Below are 22,646 nucleotides of genomic sequence, written 5' to 3'. Positions count from 1 at the left end.
CTCTAGAGACCACTGTACATTAGACTCAGGTTTAGCTGACTTGACAGAGAGCAAGGTGAGCCTGGTACTATAGCACTTGGGCAATGAAACAACACAAAGGAAGCCACGAAGCTAGGGAGCTCAGACAGCAAGGAAGGAAGGATCCATGGGGGCCAGAGGAGGGGGTGGAAGTAAGGAGTTCAGGGATCAGAATGAAGACCTCATCCTTAAGAACACCTTCCTTGCTGGAAGAGCTTATCCTACTCTAGGAAGAACAGACTTTGAGTAATCATAACCCATGCTTATGTTACACAGAATTCATTGTAAGCATAACCAATGCTTGCTAATTACTTAAACAAATCTGAAACAAGTTCTCTCATTGTTTTTTTTTTCCCCAAAAAGCCCTCAAAACAAAACAACAAAAACAAGTTTGAAACTTCACATAATACTAGTGGTCACTTAGTAAAGGATCACTGTTATTACAATAATTATTATCATCTATCAACACCTGTAGACCAGATGTGCAGGGATCAATCTGACCCCACTGACCTGGTACCCTGAAAGGACATCAAAAGAATTGCATCTTATTTAACTTTCCTCTTAAGGACAAGTCATCTTGGGCAACCAGGTGAACATCTCATATACAAGCTACATCTTATAGACAATATCCCTGTTAGTACATTTAGATTATAGATTTAAAAGTAGACAGATAATAATCATTATGCACACATACAAACTCTCCCTCCCTTTCTATTAAGATATTAGCTGTCCAAATGTAAAACCACTATATTAATTAAGCTACCACAAAACAAAACAAAAGCAAAAAAAAAAAAAAAAAAAAAAAAACCCAAACTAATGGCAAAAACAGGCTGCCAAACATTTTTGTTAAGGGACCAGACAGTAAATGTTTTAGGTTTATGATCCAAAAGAACTACTACTATCAGTCAGTCTGCCACACCATTGCAAAAACCATAGACAATGGGTAAATGAATGAGCATGACTTACTTCTAATAAAATTTTAGTTATAAAAAACAGATGATGGGCTGGATTTGGGCTGTGAGCCTTTGCTGACTCCTGGCCTAAAGAGGAGCTGCTTCAGCAGCTCTGACTAAAAGACCAGCTCCAGCTCCAGCTCCTGAGCCACGAGGGGAAAAGCTTTTATCTTTAAGAGAGGTATAAGGGCTTTTGCCACAATAAAGATGTGGAACCAGAGGCTTTAAAAGCAAGAACATCTCGTTCACAGGGGTACTGACTGATGAAGGCCATGGGGTAAGAATCAGAGTCATCTTTTAAAGATGCAAGTCATTTTTATAAGTAATCTTTCTTCATTCTCTGAATGTTGCACATGTAAACAAAAATAGAGTGAGATGGTGTTTCTTTCTTTTCCTTTTCTGCTTTTTTTCTGGGGGTGGGTACTGGGGACCAATCCCTTTTTATTTTTTTATTTGAGACAGGGTCTTACTACATTGCTCAGCTGGCCTTGAGCTTCTGATCCTCCTGCCTCAGCCTGCTGAGTACCAGTGAGGTTGGTGTTTATTTGTGCAAATTAGTGGAAGAGGGAAAAAGTATATGATGCAAAATTGCAGGGAAGGGTGAAAGATTCAAGAGATGGGTAAAAGACTGTGTGTTAGTAATTCACACGGGGAATGTTTCTTTCCTGTCAGATAGGAAAGCTTTTTCTAATTTGGATGGTAGGTGAAGATGTAAGGATATAATTTCATATAAATATGATTTTCAGGATTGGATCATCAATACACAAGTGATAATGAGATGTATGGCAAGGAGAGGAAGAAGTAAGAAAAAATACTGCACTGGAAGAAATTAGAAGGTAATAACTGAGCAGTATTTATTCAAATCAATGTCACTTTCATACTGTAAGAGCTTCCTGTTGCTGCTGCAACAAACTTACCAATTAGTGGATAAAAGTAAACCAAACTTCATTATCTTATAATTTTAGAGATTAGAACTCAAAAATGAGCCTTCAGGGTCTGAGGGCTCTAGAGGAGAATTTTCTTTTTTCCTTTTCCAGTTTCTAGAGGTTGCCCACATTTCCTTGGTTTGCACCCCTTCCCATCTCCAAAGACAGCAATATCAAGTCTTTCACATACTGTATCACTCTACACATATTCTTCTGCCATCTCTTTTACTTTTAAGGACCCTATTCATTGGGCCCATTCAGCTAATCCAGAGCAATCTATTTTCAGATCAGCCAATTAGCAACCTCAGTTCCATCTGCAATATAACATATTTACATGTTCCAGAGACTAAGATGTAGACATCCTTGGAGGCCCATTTTACTGCTTACCACATACACCCAAGTTATTTTTAAAAGATTCTCACATTTGCTTGAGTGAAACCATATGACATTAATTTTTTCCCTAGTACTGATAGAAACACACCCAACCAGATTAAGCTATTTAGAACATAGTAATTTTTTCTTAATTCTTTTTGTTTTGTCTTCTTCACTAGGGGTGGAGTAGGGTATGGTAGTATTTAGCAACCAATCAATTTTTTATGATATATATTTGTCACTTTTTTCATTTACAGACTTTAGATTTTATATACAACATACTATTAATCTGTAAAGTTTTTATAGCATTAGTTTCTATGTGTAGGATTTTTGAAATAATATACACATTTAAGAAGTTTATCAGGATCACAGAGCTGAAAGTTGCAAATGTTACACAAGGAAGCCAATCTGGAGAATGAATTTGAAGTTAAACTGAGGAAACTAAAAGCTATGGGGTAGAAAGACCAGGACACCCTAAAACCCACACCCAAATGAAGTTTAATGAGCAACTCTAACATTAGAGTTATCCACGAGAATAGGATATATCCTGGTCCTGTCAAGAGTTCATGAGGATCAGCTTGTATCATCAGCTGTTCCATGAGGAGCTACAGAGACCTGGGGAAGCTCTCTTGTGCCAGCACTCCCTGATGATTCTGTGAGGATCCATGCTAGGCAAAGGCTGGTAGACAGATGCCAACATGTTGTCATGTGATTGGACAAAGGAAGGGACCACAGGCCACATAAGCAGCAGAATCCAAAAGTACACTTTTCCCCTCTACCCTAAGCATTCCTGCTGACCTGGAAATCATCATTAGTACCTGATAGGCCAAATAATTGATAAGAAAAACTTTACCCAAAAAATACTACTCATTTGAGTGTATAAGTCACATTAGGAGCAATCTACACAGATTCAGATTAAAGTGATACTCTGGCCTCAGACTGCAGACCAGAGTTGGCAGCAATAGTAACTCCAAATTCACTTATGTAGAAAGAAAATATGTATATATGTGTATATGGATACATTTTTCCAGTTTCTGCCAATGAATCATTTGCTCTAGGAATGAAGATCTTTAAGTTGTCATAGGCACGGAACAGATGAGTATAAAATTCTTTGAAGTGGTTTCTATCTTCTAGTTGAAATAACATGTATCTTTGGGACTTATTTACCTATTAACTTATATAGGTAAATACAATCCCTGTTTTATAAGTACTTATGAAACTTTTCATTCATTCCTACTAGTTAAGATTTGAGTCTAGTGATGATTGCCTAGTTAGACTTAATTATGTTTATGCTTCTTCCTAATGTTGCCATTTTCTTTTCTAATTGACTTATTTCCCCATTCTATTTTGTTGGTTGTGTTTTTCAAAGCATTGAATTAGTTTGCCTCTGATTATCACTTTGGCTATATACCAAAGAATGCTATTGGATTCTTTGTAATTCCATGAATCATTTGACTCAACATTCAGAAACTGTTTGCAGGCTATTTTTCTGTTACAATAAAGTATTGTTACAGCCTGCATGTGCTTTATGCTATCTGTTCTATTTATTTTACCTTCTAAGTTCATCTTACAAAGACATGGGCCCAAATACTAATGGTCTAATTGCACATATTATTACTTGAATTTTCAGTGCAGAATCAATTTTTAAAAATCTAATCCAGAATGGAAAGCAATGGAATATAGTCCTGAGTGATACATATATACAAGTACATGTGTAATTTCAATATTTATGTATTTATGGAAAGCAAAAGAAAAATGGAACTAATATAAAATACCTACTGTAGGCCCATTGTCTTCCTATCTACCCACCTTCCTAACTAAGGTAATTCTCACAATATCCCTGTGAAGAAATGGTCCTATGATTAGACTGTTTATGGGAAAACTAGGACTCAAGCAAAGGTAAGTATTACTTCCATAGGTTGCAAAGATATTAAATGGGAAACATGGAATTTCAATTCATGCGTGGAGTATTGCATGGGAAGAACAACAGAAGATGTGGACCAGCCTAACCCAGGTTTGGGTTACAACTCTACCACTATCAGTGATGTGAGTGATGTGACTCCTGACAAGTTAAACTTTTTGAGCCTTAGATTTCCTTATAAATAAAACAGGGTTAATTAGAGGATTAAATATGCTCATGTTTGCAAAAGATCCTAAAAGAGTGGGTCTACTAAGTCATATTGCCTTCAAAACCTAACTTTCAATACGATTGCTATAAAGCCCTAGAATTCCATTCAATAGTCATAATATGATGATTTCAAAATGAAATACCTCTAATTGAGTGGGGTAAAAGGAAGCACAAAAAGAAAATGGAGAATGGAACTGTATCTTACTCTTGGACTTAAGGTAGTTGACAATATAAATTCAATCTGAACCTGGAGTTGAAAGTCAGTTTATGTACTGATCAAGGCATTTATGATGCAAGCAAATACCATGGGAAGAATCAGCTTGGCATGGATAGGGTGTGTGTATATGTGTTGTGTATTCGCTGGCATGATGGAGATCACACAACTGAAAATCACTCATGAATTTGTATGAATATCAATATATAAATGTTAGCCTAATCAACTATTACTCTCTCTGCTCTTCTATGAAATTAATGAAAGAATGAGGCCCTTTAAAGCTTTCCTTACAGAAGGAGAAAGACTGTTCATATTCACATTTGGAATTTCCTGTTCCATTACTCTGTTGTTTTGGGGGGTACTGGGGATTGAACTCAGGGGCATTCAACCACTGAGCCATATCCCCAGTCCTATTTTGTATTTTATTTAGAGACAGAGTCTCACTGAGTTGGTTAGCGCCTGGCTTTTGGTGAGGCTGGCTTTGAACTCGTGATCCTGCTGCCTTAGCCTCTTGAGTTTCTGGGATTACAGGCATGTGCCACCTTGCCCAGCCCCGGTGTTATTTTTTCAATACTCTATACTGAATTTGGACTTTGTAACATTCTGAACTTTATAAATCAGATATAACTGAGCAATGGTCTATAATTTTTGTTATATTAACCTTAGTTAATAGAACTCATCGGAAGGGGGTTAGGTAGTAATAACTATTTTGGATGGTGAAAAGAAATGTTTTGAAATTTAAGTTGTAAGAGGTTCCATAGCATTATTTTCTTTAAATGTGTTTTAAATGAGAACCAAAGTCATAAAAGCATTTTACATTTAGCATTGGCATAGGGTTTCATAACTGAGGATAAAAACTGCTTACTTTCTAATTTTATAGTATTTGCAAGGAATACCAGTGTTTCATTTGGCAAAATCTTGGGTACTTATGTGTATATAATTTCAAATAGTTTCTTAAAAAAACTTAAGTCTGCTAAAAAGACCAAGATTTCTGTCACTTGGGTCCATACAAAGGATATTCCACCCTATCATTGCTGTTAGTCCTGCTCATTGGGCTGGGCCAGGTGTCCTGGCGATATGTGCTGGGATCACTCTGCACACAGGGCAGCATAACTACAATACAGCTTTAACCATTCCGGGTTTTGTGGCCCATGGGAACCCAGCAACACACGTGCTTTTTCTATAATATTGTTTCAAAATCTCCAAAGAACAGTCATGGGAGGATATGCAGGTAGTGAAGTATTTAACTATGCAAAGTACTACTCTGTGTTTCTCAGGGCTGTTCCCCTCAGAGCCAAGTGGATATACCTCCTGGAGCCTGTTTTACTTCTACACTGACACCTCTGCCCCTGCGCCTCCACACACACACCACACTCCTGTTTTCTAAAATCCCAGAATTCCCTGCCCCAAGGTCCTAAATTCCTTCCTAGGCCTGTGTAGGTCTCTTCTGCAAGTTTACCCTTCTGAGGAAAGAAGGGACAGCCAAGACAACTGTTTGCAAGAGGCAGAGAAAACACTGGGCTGAGATGTCCACAAAAGGGGAGCTCAGAACTACCCATAGTATAAGATGGGGGAATGATGCATGAGAAGAGAGGTGTTTAGGGGCCAGAGGCTGGCTGTGTCTATGCCATCATTCTCTGGCTTGGAGTCTGGAGGAGATATAGGATTTTACATTTAAACTCAGCCTTTCCAGTAAAGAAGATATCTCTGTCAAGGTGGGTGGACAGAGAAGATTTTATTTAAGTTTGGCTTACAATTTTAAAAATATTTAGACATATAGTACTTTAGGCCCTATAAATGTTAGGGCTGGGCATTCTAGCATATTCTTTATTCAGATAAAACTATGAACAGAACAGAAAGAGCCCTGTTCCTAACTCAAGACTGGCTTCCCTTGAGGTTATCTGCATTATCTAATAGGAAATGGCATTAGAAAAGTAGGATTGAATTTTGATTATATTACCTCTCCGTTTGAAAATCATTAACCCAGAGACAATATAGTGGGGTGTGGGGGGTTAGAAACATGTTCTCTTTGTATCGAGGAAACCTTTATAACCAATATTTGAAGTGTTGAATTGAATTTGAAGTGTTAGTATTATCATCACACAAGGCCCATATTCTTTTAGAGAATCTCATTTTTATATTTTAAAACAGTATATTTCACTACAATGATGGTATAAAGAAAATCAGAAAATAATTCCTTTAAATTTAAGATCTTTCCAATATCAAACAAGGGCTATTTATTTATTAGCAATATCACCAATAACCATCTTCGCCTGTGACTGAGAATAAAACTTACCAAAAAGTCAATGTCTCCACCAGAACCACTTAGACTAGGCATGGGTAACAACATGTGGCAGAGGCCAGCAGATGGAGCTGTCATGCTTAATCTATGCCAGAGAATCTTTGACACCTATCTTGTTCTTTGGTTCGGGCTGCCCAAGGAGCATCCAGACTCTTTTCTAGACAACCTAGTGGTAGACTTTGCTGAAGGGAACTATTCTGAGAGTTTTCTCCTGATGTCTACAGTGACCATTTTAGTCATTGTAATGTTTTAAGAAATCTTGAACTTCTATTTTTTCTCCTTTTCCCACTTCCAGCTGTCAAGTTGTAAGCATGTATAAAAACCTAAAAGCTGCAATTCTTGGTCTAGGAGCTTTATTTTTCTGGTAAAGAAATCCAGTGTATCAATAATGAAACTCATGAGAATCCTGTAAACTGGTAGTCTGTTCTTAACACTATTCTTTTATACTTCCTTCCTTGAATGAATATTTATTTTGTTTTAGTACTTATTGTGGGATTGTGTTTAAGCCAGATCAAAATTCTCTTCATTCCCTGAAGAGGACTACAGAAGAGCAGCTCAGAGCCAGCAGGGAAGGAAAGCAAGGACAGGGAGCTAATGAGTAGGGATCCCACAGGTTGTAGCCCTGGGCTGCTGAGTCAATAGATTCTTTCTTTAAATGCAAAGAGAGAAATGAACAGGATGACAAATCAGGAGAAAAGGGAGGAATGGGACAAAGTTTCTGCAGATCAATTCTCAGGGAATCAGAGGATAAAAATATACAAGAAGGAGCCGTTCCATTTCTCCAGAAGGGGGTCACTTTATAATTGATTTTCAAGTTGTCAGAAATTATGCTAATGTGTAGGAACAGATTTACAGCTAAAACCAAACTACAAATTCTAAAAAAAAATAATTTCAGTTTAGGTCTGGTCTGTGGGTGGGTATGAAGGAGTTGAAGGGTGTAATTTGTTGTTGTTTTCTGGCAGATTTGGCTTTCCAATTGCAATTTGCTTAAACTGATATTCCCTTTAGTTTGCATATTCTAAACATCTACTAACAAAAAGTAAGAGGGGAAGAGAGGCAGAACTATCAAGAGACAAAGTTAAGAAGCCCTGGAACAAAATAATAAAAGCTTATATGCTAAGCACCTGGCTTATCATTGTGGAAGAAAATGAGTCTATGAACATGTATGTGTGTTTGGGGAGTACAGTACAGATAAAAATAACTTAGTGAAACAAATAGTCCCTATTCTGAAGGAAATTTATATGGTAAAAATTTTAAATGTGAATTAAGCCCATCTGACTATTTGGAGACATGAAATATGAGACAGTCCTACTTTCTAAAGTTTTTTTTTTTTTTTTTTTGGTGGTAGTGGGGATAGAACTCAGGGTTGCTTTTCCCACTGACTTACATCCCCAGCCCTTTTTATTTTATTTTATTTTATTTTGTTTTGAGACAAGGTTTTACTAAGTTGCTGACAGTCTTGCTAAGTTTCTGAGGCTAGTCTTGAACTTGTGATCTTTCTGCCTCAGCCTCCCAAGTCACTGGAATTACAGGCATGTGCCTCTGTGTCTGCATGACTTGTTAGTTTTGATTTGGGACAATTTTCAACCTCTGTTTTCATCACAGGTTAAAAGGATACTAACTCATCTTTTGCAAGGTTTTCATAAATATTAAGTAAAGATGTAAAACAGCATAGTGACTGCCACATGGTCTGACCTCAATTAAAAAAAATAATGATATTAAGCTTTATCATAAACAACAATAATATAACACCTTTTCAACACATTTTCTTTCTTTCGGTGCTGGGGATCGAACTCAGGGCCTTGTGCGTACGTGCAAGGCAAGCACAACTGAGCTATATCCCTCTACACATTTTTAAGCTGCTACTGTTCAAGACATTTTTTCTACAAAATATCTCAACTTATAATAGGGTCCATTCCTTTCAAAATACTCTTTATAACAAGTCTATTGTTCCATAAGCAATTTTCAGTGTATACCCTAGTTGCACTAGAATAATGCTCATTAAAATTTGTTTTTCTTGGGTTTTATTTTACTTTATGCATTCATGCTTATTTACTGTGGTTGTACTTCTACCAAAACTACTCGTTCACTGAACTTTAATCCAAAAGTTCTGTAAATTATTATTGCTCTTTGACAATTTAGGTTTTGAAGACTTTATCCCCTTCTACTTTGAGTACATTAACTTGGATGAATCCACTTATCTTTAGATGGTAAATCTATACGGGTTCTTAATTTTTTTCCCCTAAAAATTTTACTGAAATATTCTTTCAATGTTGATATTTACAGTTGTTGAAGCACCTTTTTGTTTTTCTTCCTATTTCAAAAGATTGGCATAGAGCAAGATGCAGTGGTGCACACCTATAATCCCAGAAGCTCGGGAGGCTGAGACAGGAGGACTGCATGTTCAAAGCCAGCTTCAGCAAGTTAGCAAGCCCCTAAGCAACTCAGTGAGAACCCGTCTCTTAAATAAAATTAAAAAAAAGGCAAGGGATGTGGCTCAGTGGTTAAGCACCCCTCAGTTCAATACCTAGTACCAAAAAAAGAAAAAAAGATTGGCTATAGAGGTGGTTTAAATATAATATTTAATAAATATAATTATGATAAAAGGAACTTAAATATATTAAATCTATTAAATATTAATTAAAATGTTTACCACAGAAAACTATCTTATGAAGCAATCAAAAGTTTATAGATTCAGTGACTATATTAGTGACCTATGTGTATTTTAAAGAAATTGAGCGTATATGCCATAAACTTCCAAATAGAAAGATTCTAAACATCCATAAATTTTAAATGAGAGGATTTTTTTGCTCAACTTTTCTTATTGTAGTTATACACAGAATGTCTATGATTTTAAATGTTTTTTTTTCATTTAACAGGTATGTAAACAGATATCACTTGTTTATTTTATTTCTACTCTTAAAATTATACCATTGCCAGAAAACCTACTGATATACTTAAAATGTTTAAATAAAAATTTGAACAACTCATAATTCTAGCAGTAAATAAATTGTTTCCTATCATCTAGGCTTAGATGATATTCCTATCATGATAGGAAACTCATGTTTCCTATCATGAGTTCTGGAATTGCGTATGCCATAAAAAAACTTATTAGGAAGAATTAATAAAGTAGTAGATCCACATACAAAAACTTATGAGATGTGATCCTGTTCCAAGTTTGGGGGTCACTTGTTGAAATTTAACACTATCGTGTTACAGTGAATGTAAAAATAATATATTTTTTTTAATCTATTTTTTATTGGTTGTTCAAAACATTACAAAGCTCTTGACATATCATATTTCATACATTAGATTCAAGTGGGTTATGAACTCCCATTTTTACCCCAAATACTTTTATGCTTCCATATTTTGTTTAACATGGTTGCTCTCTTGTTCTTGCTCAAATAGCATAATGTTAGATTTAAAATTCATTTATTAAGTTCATATTAAAAGAAAAGATACTTTAATTGTTCTTAAATTACTTTAAAAGGAAAACCTTTTTTTTCTTTCTGTGAGCATATGTAGCTCTTTGACACCTCTCAGAGCATCAATAAAGACAAATCAAAAGCCCAGCTAAGTCTGTGACTATTTTATAGGTTTGCCCTTTTGACTTCTGAACTGTTTTTGTTCCAATTCTATCCCAGCCTGGCTGGGAGCATGTAATAAACATGGTAAATTAACAGCAAATACTCTGGTGCCAAACTGCATTTCAGGATCTGATTTTACAGGTTCTGTGTTCTTTCTGGTCTCAGATATGACTTATGTGTGCTTCCCTGTGCCTTCGTGGTCTCAACCCCTAATGTGACTTTGGGTCAGTTATAAAATGGCTCTGTGTCTCATTTCATTATAGTAAAATAAGTATAACAGTATCTATTCAACAGGGGTTTTTTTTTTTTGGGGGGGCGGTATTAATACCAGGGTTTGAACTCAGGGGCACTTTACCACTGAGCCATATCCCCAGCCCTATTTTGTTTTTATTTAGAGATAAGCCATTTAAGTTACTATTTAGCAATTATTTAAAAGATTCCCCCCAATACACAATGTTAGTGGTTAGAAACATGGGCTTGAAAATTAGATTATGTGTTTGAAAAAACTGAGTTGCATAGCACCTCGAGGTCGCTAAGGCTGGCTTTGAACTCTTGATTCTCCTGTCTTAGCTCCCTGAGCAGCAGGGATTATAGGCATGTGCCACTGAGCCTGGCTCAACAGGGTTTTAAATTAAATTAATGTATATATTTGGAATGGTGCTTGGTACACTATGATTACATGGGAGATATCCTAATCCAATTCTTCCTCTTCACTTTTGAATTTTTTTTTTTAATTCGTCAGCTCCTCACGCTCCAGGAGGTCTCAATTTTATTTTATTTTTATTGGTTGGTCAAAACATTACATAGTTCTTGATATATCATATTTCACACTTTGATTCAAGTGGGTTATGAACTCCCATTTTTACCCCGTATACAGATTGCAGAGTCACATCAGTTACACTTCCAATGATTTACATATTGACATACTCATGACTGCTGTATTCTGCTGCCTTTCCTATCCTCTACCATCCCCCCTCCCCTCCCCTCCCCTCCCCTCTTCTCTCTCTACCCCCTCTACTGTAATTCATTTCTCCCCCTTGTATTATTTTTCCCTTTCCCCTCACTTCCTCTTGTATGTAATTTTGTATAACCCTAAGGGTCTCCTTCCATTTCCAAGCAATTTCACTTCTCTCTCCCTGTCCCTCCCACCTCTCATCCCTGTTTAATGTTATTCATCTTCTCATGCTCTTCTTCCCTACTCTGTTCTTAGTTACTCTCCTTGTATCAAAGAAGACATTTGGCATTTGTTTTTTAGGGATTGGCTAGCTTCACTTAGCATAATCTGCTCTAATGCCATCCATTTCCCTCCAAATTCTATAATTTTGTCATTTCTTAATGCAGAGTAATACTCCATTGTGTATAAATGCCACATTTTTTTTTATCCATTCGTCTATTGAAGGGCATCTAGGTTGCTTCCACAATCTTGCTATTGTGAATTGTACTGCTATGAACATCGATGTAGCAGTGTCCCTGTAGCATGCTGTTTTTAGGTCTTTAGGGAATAGACCCAGAAGGGGAATAGCTGGATCAAATGGTGGTTCCATTCCCAGCTTTCCAAGAAATCTCCATACTGCTTTCCAAATTGGTTGCACCAATTTGCAGTCCCACCAACAATGTACAAGTGTACCCTTTTCCCCACATCCTTGCCAGCACTTGTTGTTTGACTTCATAATGGCTGCCAATCTTACTGGAGTGAGATGATATCTTAGGGTGGTTTTGATTTGCATTTCTCTGACTGCTAGCAATGTTGAGCATTTTTTCATGTACTTGTTGATTGATTGTATGTCCTCCTCTGAGAAGTGTCTGTTTAGGTCCTTGGCCCATCTGTTGATTGGGTTATTTGTTATCTTATTGTCTAATTTTTTGAGTTCTTTATATACTCTGAATATTAGGGCTCTATCTGAAGTGTGAGGAGTAAAGATTTGTTCCCATGATGTAGGCTCCCTATTTATCTCTCTTATTGTTTCTTTTGCTGAGAGAAAAACTTTTTAGTTTGAGCAAGTCCCATTTGTTGATTCTAGATATTAATTCTTGTGCTATGGGTATCCTATTGAGGAATTTGGAGCCTGACCCCACAGTATGTAGGTCGTAGCCAACTTTTTCTTCTATCAGATGCCTTGTCTCTGGTTTGATATCAAGCTCCTTGATCCATTTTGAGTTAACTTTTGTGCATGGCCAGAGAAAGGGATTCAGTTTCATTTTGTTGCATATGGATTTCCAGTTTTCCCAGCACCATTTGTTGAAGATGCTCAACCAGGGCCTGAGCCTCCACTGCCCCCAAATGACAACAAGGCGGTGGAGACTGCACAGGCACCAGGACCTCAGGACCTGGAGGGGCTGCCTGTGCTCCAGGAACATGCCTGCCATCCCCCAGGTCCCTGGCTGGGGCAATGCTGGCCGCAGTTACCTGGCCCCTTGCCCGAGGCCTCCAGCTTGCGGAGTTTGGAGATCTCATCCTCGGTGACGATGGTCATGTCCCGCCAGAAGTCTGCGTTCTTGCCCTGCTCCAGCTCCATGTACACCTGGCGGGGGCAGCCCCTAAGTGGCTGCGTCCTTCCAGGACAATGTCAAATTAAATGATTTTCCATGATAATTTCCCATTATATCTGTGTTCCCACCCATCTCAGATATGACTTATGTGTACTTCCCTGTGCCTTTGTGGTCTTAACCTCTTGCTTCCAGATTCTCTCTAGCTTCACTAGTTATTTCTTTTTGGCCTTTATCACTTCAAACATCATTTCCTTGGGAAAGCCTTCCCAAGGAAGACCTTCCCTGGTCCTCCCAAGCTAGAATAATTGTCCCTTTCTTTAATATAGGACCATCTAATATAATTTGGGGGAATTAGGCCTCTCTGAGAAACTGTTATTTAGACACAAAGTAGGAGTTATATCGGCCATGGAGGTGAACAAAGGGTTCTAGGTAGGAGGAACCATTCACATAGTGGTCCACGACAAAATGAGCTTGGTGAATGAGAACAGGGAAGATGCTACTTTGATTGCAAGAGAATGAGTAGGAGTAGGAGGTTGAGGTTAATCAGAGAGGCAGAGCCAGATTACACAAGACCTAGTGTATCAAGGGAAGAATTTTCTTCATTAACAAAAGGAAAACTCACTAAGGAGTTTTAAGTGGGGGATAATATGATTAGTTTTGCATTTTTGACAGATGATAATGATTGCACTGCAAAAGATTTGAGAATGAGAAGACCTAGTAATTGGTTGTAGACAAAGGTCCAGATAGAAGGACATGCAAAAGATGCTGTTTAGGAATCTAGCATGTCATCATGTAAATCATGTGCCATTTACTGAGAAAGAGCAATTAGAAACGTTTAATCTAACTAAGTGCATGTGTATAATAAGCTCCATAGTGACAATTATTACTATTGTTATGCTGGTTGTGATTACTAATTATTAAAAATCTTTTGCTGCAATTCAGGGTAATGGTAAATTGTATGGATTTCAAAAGATTTGGGCCTGACCTATTGTTCCCAAAGGGTATACAAGCACTTCTCGATTTGATGTTTGAAAAAAAAAAGTCATCCTAAGGGGAAAATGTAGGATAGACTTGGTATAACATGTAAAGGGAACATGAGAAAACAGGTTCTTCTTTCTTGAAGTTCCTTCTCCTTTATCTCCCCAAACAAGAAATTTTTGATATAATAATATGACCATAGCCAACAGGTCCATGAAGTATCAGTGTTATATGGGAAGAACAAACCTAGAAAATTAGCCTTAATTTGACTGCTGGGCTGAATAATTGATGAACACAGACAGATCAAATATGTTTCTACAAACTGGGTATGGGCACAGTAAACAAATAATTCAGGAGATGTATCTAAATCTTTGATATTACAAAGGTACTGTATGTCTTATTTTTTCATTTAGATTTATTCATATATTTTTGCCTTATGTGACAATCTGTCATATTCATTTATATTGTTTACATGTTGCAAAATAAGATGCCTATTAAATGATTAGTTATTAGATTGATCATGCAGTCCCTTTTAATTATGGTGCAGTACTTCCTGTACAAGCATATAGGAGTTTGCAAAGCTGTCACTGCCTTTTTACCTAGAGATGCAAGGAAAGCAGAGATAACGAAGTAGGATTATGTGGATACATGGTGCTGAAGAGAATTCCTGTTATCACATCCTGCTCATTCTGTTAAAGAAGCCCTGGAGCATATGAAGTGGATGGCCAATGTGTTGAATATACTGAAATGTGGGTCCACTTCAGAAATCTTGAACCTTGAGTCAAGAAATCTTATAGTACTTAATCTACATGCCTATAGGGCATTTGACAACAAGACATCTACACAAAAACTAAAGAAAGAAGCAAGAAGGGAGAGTCAAATCTAAGAAAAGTTCAGACTTTTTGGTGACATGAAGTTCTGTCTAATATTTAAAGCTGTAGTGATTCTTGCTTAAATTCACACATATCCATTTGGCATCATGTAAGCAAAATCACCACTGGAGAACATCATATAAAGACCACCGAGTACACTATGAGGAATTATAGAGAAAAGGAAATGATGAGTATTTTAACTGACATTATGAACATGTTTGACATGTATTTTATTCATACTAGAATGCTTATGACATCCTTGAAGTACTTTGATAATTTTATTTATGCTTTTATTTTATTAAATTAAGAAAAACATCTAATAATATTTACCTTCAGTATTTCTTACTTAAATAAACACACATAAATAGCTTAAAAATGAAAATGATTTCATTACTGTTTTGAGTAATTTCTGTCTGGCCTGGTATAATTCATCACAATATAAAGAACCTTTTTCAATGTGATAAAATGAGCCAGCACTGAATCATTTGAGCATTTGCACATATCCCTCATTATACTCTTAGTTATATTAGCTTCAGAATTTTGCTTTTTGATATTTGTCAAAGATAAGACATTTTAGTTACTATTTAGCAATTATTTAAAAGATTCCCCCCAACACACAATGTCAGTGGTTAGAAACGTGGGCTTGAAAATGAGATTGTGTTTGAAAAAAAAGTCTCTACCATATTTTAGCTATTTTACCATTTAATCTCTCTGTTTGAGCTTTCTGCATAAACTTCAGAAGCTGATCTGAAGAACAGGATAAAGAAGAACCTATCTCAAAAAATTGTTGTAATTGCTAATGTTTTATTATGTGTGACGAACTTAAAACTATGCCTGGTACATAGTGTCTAAAACATGCTAGCTATTATAAGTGTCACCATAATCATCACCACCATCATCCTTCCAAAATAGAATTATTCATTTTCTTCTTGAAGAATAGGTAAAATAAAGAGTCTATAAAATATTTAATCTTTCCTTTATATTCCCAGCCCTAGCTTTATCAGAAGCATTAATCTTTCTTATTTCCACTCAATAGATTTTTTTTTTAAGTCCAGTGGGTCTCAAGCTTTCTTTTGCATTGACTCTTACATAAAGTAGCAAAACATTCTATGACCTTTAACATGATATAATCTACAATTTTAGAATCCTTGGATTAAAAACAAACATGAACAGGGAGATTTAAGGATACTTTGCAATAATTACATAGCCCCTCTAGAGTCTGAGACTCACTTGGTTATGAAACATTGCTTTAATCAATAATTATCACACTTAGATTTAAATGTAATTCAGATTGTTAAAAAAAAAAAAAAAACACACAACAACCCAGTGGGTCATAGTTCTTTTATCCTCCTTACCTCGCCCATGACTGCTATGGGTGTCTCTCCTGTTGCCTGAGCAACACGATGCTCTACTAAGTAGAACATGTATTCATCGTAGAGTAGACGGATCAGGTGGAAGGAGCCAAAGCTAGCAGCACTGCGCAAGGTTAAATCCCGAATAACCATTGAGCTGTGCCAAGAGAAAAGACATATATGCAGCCAATGTTAGTGATGAGGGTTAGAGTTCAACTTTTTTTTTTCTCTTAACAGAAGTTAAGTTGGGAGCCTATGTGGTTGGTACAGCAAGAAACTTGCCAGGAAATAAATTCATTATTGAAAGCATTTGGCTCAACTCATTTAAAATAGAATGGCAAACAGGTAACTCTCCCAAAGGTCTGATCCTTATTAGAGTAGACAGATTTTCAGTGGGGAAAACCATTTTACCATTATAGGTCTGTCTACCTGTTTCATTAAACTCAAGAATGGATCAGAATTGAACAAAAACTTTTTTGAAAAGCTGTTAACTCATCATCAACATAAGAAAAAGCAACTCAAAGTAAAAACCTTACTGATTATGTAGTAAGCATTCTGTTATCTCTAAATGATAATGATCTTCAGGATATAATTTTAGAAAAATACGTATTTGTGCCAGACAAAGGGTACAAAAACACTAAGCAAAGTTCCCAGGTGTAACCATACAAAATGTAGCTAAGTATGTATAGGGATTCCAGCAAGTGTTGTTAAGAAGGCAAAATCATTTAATGATTCCAGTTTCTTACTGATTTTCATTTAAGGTGTTTTTCTAGTAGAATTGGGAGTTACAAAATACTTAACTTCGAAAAATGTGAACATTTAATTTATATTAATACCCAAGTATGAACAATATTAATAAAATACTACTAATAAGCTATTCAAAATAGAAATGAGCCCAAAACAAAATCCTGGCCTCCTGAATGATGTACTAATCATTTTGATTGTTCATGTACTTTAAACTTCTTTAATATTTGTAACTTAGACCCAGAATGATGTATATATATTTATGCAGGTATAGTTTTCATCACTTTAATTCAGTGGTCTTTAAGATTTTTGGCCTATAAATACTAAAAGAGCCATCATAGCCTCAGTAGGAAGAGACAGAATCTCACAAATGTAAGCCTGATATTTCAGGCCTTGTTTTCCAATGAAGAATCATAAAATGCAGGAAAAATGAAAATCATAAGACTATAGTTCATAGAACAGGAAGGAAGAGCATGAGGAAAAGACTACAGTAAACAAAGACGAATGGGGGGAGAGAAACGGAGAGAGAAGGGAAAGCACATGGAAATAGTAGGAGACCTTCAATGATACATAAAATTATAAGAGGTTATGAGGGGCAAGGGGGAAGGAAAAAAAGGGAGAGAATTGAACAACAGCAGGGGAGGTAGAGAGGGAAGATGGGAGGGGAGGGGAGGGGGATAGTAGGGGATAGGAAAGGTAGCAGAATACAACAGTCACTAATATGGCATTATGTAAAAATGTGAATATGTAACAGATGTGATTCTGCAATCTGTATTTGGGGTGAAAATGGGAGTTCAAAACACAATTTGAGTCAAATGTATGAAAGATGATATATCATGAGCTATGTAATGCTTTAAATAATCAATAAAAAAAGAAAAAAAGACTATAGTTCATTTTTCTGCTTCATTTTTAACCTCTTTAAAACAGAAGCTATCAATACCTCAAATTCTATAGATTTAATTTGACAAATGACAGATCATTATTGTACATCTAAAACTCAGAAGCCCTGGATTCTGATTCTTGCTTTTCATTGACTGCTGACCTCCAGTAAATAATTTCCCTGACACTGTCTTTTCCTCTTGGGAGAAAAATGAAAGAAATGCTTTTAGTCTTGTCTAACTCATATGGTTATTTCAAGATAAAATGACCTAAAGAATGTGAAATCAACTTATGAATGAATAGAACATGACTCAAATGTTTAAGTGATTGTAGTTATAATATATAGAATAGGAGGAGCTGAGCTTATTCTCATTTGTTTATGGCAGTAAGAATGGGGATTGCTATATGCCGATGACAGGGGACCTCTCATTTCTGTGGATCTATGTACAAAATAAAATAGAAACCACTCATTTAGAGTTAGATTCAGGTTGCCACTATGTGATCTTGGTTGTGATTACATAAACTTTTTTTAAGGCTCAAAAGTTAGACTGAGAGCAAATTGAGATAAAGTAAAATAGTTATCTTTTACCTGTAGTTTTGATCTCCTTAGCTTCATTACATGTGGTCAACTATAGTCTGAAAATATTAAATGAGAATTCCAGAAATTGTGGATGCTTCTGAGTTGTGTGATGAAATCTCCTGACATCCTGCTCCTTGTTGCCCGGGATGTGACTCATCCTGTTCAGTATATCCATACTGTGTATGCATCTGCCTGTTAGTTACTTAGTACCTGTCTTATTTATCAGATCTATGACAGTATTACAACACTTGCATGCAAGTAACACTTATCTTTCTTAAGAATGGTCCCAATGAGCTGGTCATTTAGATATGTGAAAGAAGAACGGTAAGGTGATTTATTTAAGTGAAAAGATGAAGATCTGTGACTTAAGGAAGCAAAAATTGTATACTGAGACTGCTAATCTATAGTAAGAAGAAATCATCTGTGAAATTGAAAATAAAGAAGAAATTTGTGCTAGATTTGTTGTCATATCTCAAACTGCAAAGGTTAGAGACAGAACCTGGTAAGTAGACAAGGCATTACATTTTATGGTTCAGTACTATATGTGCTTTCAAGCAGCCAGTGGGGATATTGGAATGCATCCCTCATGAATAAGGTAGGAATACTGTACATGGTTACTACATTGTTACATAGATTAGAGTTAATAATATATTCATTATCATAAATAGTAGTTCCAGTACATGATTCCTTACAGTCAAATACTTAAACAGATTCCTTAAGTTTAGAACTCTACTTTAAAGGTAGATAACTTTAAAAAGAATATCTTCATTTATGTACCAAAGAAATATGACAAAATTCTGTTTATAATTCTATTCTTGTCTTTCCTAAAATTCAGTAGTATATCACAAATATGTAAAAATAATTTACATGAACATAATTACTATTTTAAATGAAAGATCTTTCCCTTTGGAAAAAAAAATTAAAGAATCCTCTACATAAAAAACACAGGAAAAAATAAAACAAGAGTAACAATGAAATGTTAGATTACATTTTGTCCCTTAACACCAACTTAAAGACAATAATTTTGAAAATAATGCAAGACCAAAACACTCACACTTAACTGCATCCATCTTGCTGAAAAAAAGTAAATATTTAAAATACAGCCCAGAGAAGACAAATGGCTAACAAACATACAAAAATAAGACTAATTTTATTTGAAATTATAGAAAATGAAAATTAAAGCAAGACACCACCCATTACCTATCATACTGAAGGAGATTACAAGACCCAGTGTTACAGAGAGTTTGAGAAAAGAACTCTACTATCTCCACAAGTATAAATCAACAAATCTTTTGTAGAGAGGAATTTGTCAAAATTTAAGATGTTAAATCCTTTTATTTAGTGATTCTAATTCTAGATATTTATGCAAATGAGTAAGGTTAGTTTTAGTTAAAGCAATAATTGTATTAGTGAGAAAAATTAAATATCCACTAGTAGGATGCTGATTAAACAAATTATGGCTCATTATATCCAGAATTATATACAATAGTTACAAAAATAAGGAAGACATATTTGCTAACATGGGAACATCTATTATATGATATTAGGTTAAAGAATCAACATGTAAAAGCTGATTTACACAAAACACCTTTATATCATTTACAAAATCCTAACCCTAAGTAAATGAGAATATCTAATTATCTTAATACTTTATTAATAGTAAAATTGCACACTTCATTGAATAGCATTAGTCATTTTAAAATATTTATCTTAAGATATATGTATAACTGTATACAAAGATAATCAGTAATTTTTAAAAATTCTATCAAAACACTAAAAACCATCAAAATGTCCAAGAAGAAGAAAATAAGGGAATGTTTAAATCATGTATGACACATATATTATGTGGCCATTAAAAATGACAGTGGCCCCTCCTTGCCTATAGTTTTACTTTTCTATGGTTACCCATAGTCAACCTCAATCTTAAAATGCGAAAAGGCAAACTTAGGAAATAAATTAATCATAAGTTTAAGTTGTGTGACATTCTGAGTCACAATGAAATCTTATGCTGTCCTACCCAAGATGTGAGTATTTAATGTATCCACACCACATATGTAACCCACCTGTTACTCACTCATAGCTGTATCATTCATTAGATCAAACTCTTGCAACATCACAGTGTTTGTACTCAAGTAACCCTTATGATGAAGTAGCCTAACACCATGGTATGTCACAATAGTCCTGTTATTCCTCTCATTTTATCTCCTCATATAGGCTTTGTATCATCTCACTTCATCATAAGAAGGGTAAATATAATAAGATTATGAGGGAGAGAATCCACACCCACCATACTCGCAAAACTTTCCTTACAGAATAGTGATTCTATTTTTATTAGTGTCATTAAACTCTAATTGTGTCTAATTGCAAGTCAAACTTTATCTTATGTATGTATAAATGTGTAGGAAAAAGCAAAGTGTGTGTGTATGTTTGTGTGTGTGTGTGTGTGTGTGTGTGTAGGGTTTGGTATTGCCCTTGGTTTTAGGCATACACTAAAGGTCTTGGAAAATATCTCCTATAGGAGTATAGTATGTTTCTGGAGGTAATGACAAGAAATTCTCAATGCATAATGTTAAATGACAGATATTCAAGGAAAAATACAGGTAATAATCTTTGGTAAGCAACTGGATCTCAATTTTATTTAATATCAAAGAAAATATTTTACCAGTGTTTTTATTAGGGGGTGGGCATAGTGAAATTATGGGTAATTTAATTTAATCTTTGTATATATAGTTTTTAAAATTTTCCAGATTATCTAATATGAAACATATTAATTTTGTAATAAAAATATTTGTTTTACAGCTTACTACAGGGGCACAGCAACATCAATGTTTATAGCAGCACAATTCACAATAGCTAAATTGTAGAACCAAACCAGATGCCCTTTAGTTGATGAATGGATAGGGAAAATGTGGTATATATACACAATGGAATATTACGCAGCATTAAAAGAGAACAAAATCATGGCATTTGCAGGTAAATGGATGGAAATGGAGAATATTATGCTAAGTGAAATAAGCCAAAAAAGGACTATCCCCCAAAAACCAAATGCTGAATGTTTTCTCTAATATGAGGATGCTGACTCATAGTGGGGATGCGGGGTCAGCATGGGGGGATGGAGGACCTTTAGATAGGGCAAAAGGGAAGAAGGGGAAGGGTGGGAGCTTGAGAGTAGGAAATATGATGGAATGAGATGGACATCATTACCCTAAATTCACATATGAGACACGAATGGTGTAACTCTACTATGTGTACAACATGAAAAATCATGTTGTATATGTATAATATGAATTGAAATGCATTTTGCTGTCATATATAACAACTTAAAATAAATAATCTAAAAAATCTTTGTTTTAAAATATAACTTTCATTATATTATACAAAAATAATTATGACTCAATTGAAGTCCAGAAATTTTGGGAGGGATAAATATCACAAACATAAAATGAATTCTTTGTTTAAATATTTCTAAATTCAAATTTTAGGCCTTTATATTTTTCTTAAAATATAATAATCCTGAAATCAGGTAAATGATTTAAGAAGAATGTTAGCAATAATTCTCCAATATCATTACAGACTTGTAAAGTCAATTAATTTTTTCCAAGAGAATTTACATTTATTCATGCACTAAATATTATGTTCCCACTCTATGTCAGAGTCTTATTTTAAAACAAATGAGAAAAATAATTTTAGTTTCAACAATTTACTTTATAGTAGGAGTAAAATTCAATAAAAATACAAGTAGATAAAAATTTTTTTCTGAGGAGATGGGTATCTGAGTTGAAATTGGTCTGAAGTGTCGGAATGAACCACAGGAACACATAGGTGAAGAGTTTCCTTGGCAGAAAGTTTCCCTGACCTCGAGGTAGAACTGTTTGTTGTGTTTAAAGAAAGGCCAGAAGGCACATATGATTGGAGAACAGCAAGCAAAGAAAATAACACATAATTGGGTCTGGAGGTTACCAGTAGCTGGACTGTGTGGATCTTGTGACAAGGCCTTTGGATTTTATTCTAAGTATTTTGGAAATTTTTGATCTGTTAAACGGTCACTTTATTTCAACAAAAAATGTACATCTAATACTCAATTCTGTTGGAAAAATTTTAAAACTTTGCTGATTTTCAATTATAATACCCAGGGTTTTTTAATATTTATTTTTTAGTTGTATACAATACCTTTATTTTGTTTATTTTTATGTGGTGCAGAGGATCGAGCCTAGGGCCTCACACGTGCTAGGCGAGCGCTCTACCACTGAG

At 35.3% G+C, this 22,646-nt stretch overlaps 1 protein-coding gene across 2 annotated transcripts in view; it reads right to left on the bottom strand.

Moving 5' to 3' along the window:
* RFX3 (regulatory factor X3) overlaps positions 1-22,646 on the bottom strand; it is a 329,303-nt gene that overhangs the window by 10,653 nt on the left and 296,004 nt on the right. For both annotated transcript variants that reach the window (XM_081282601.1, XM_081282602.1), the window contains exon 15: positions 16,196-16,349. In XM_081282601.1, coding sequence (XP_081138727.1) covers positions 16,196-16,349 — 154 coding nt within the window. The remainder of the gene's footprint in view (positions 1-16,195; positions 16,350-22,646) is intronic.

Source organism: Spermophilus citellus (assembly GCF_964194105.1).
Source record: "Spermophilus citellus genome assembly, chromosome: 2".
NCBI classification, from domain to species: Eukaryota; Metazoa; Chordata; class Mammalia; order Rodentia; family Sciuridae; genus Spermophilus; species Spermophilus citellus.
The sequence above is the reverse complement of the archived record's forward strand: the minus strand, read 5'-3'. Positions and strand labels throughout refer to the sequence as shown.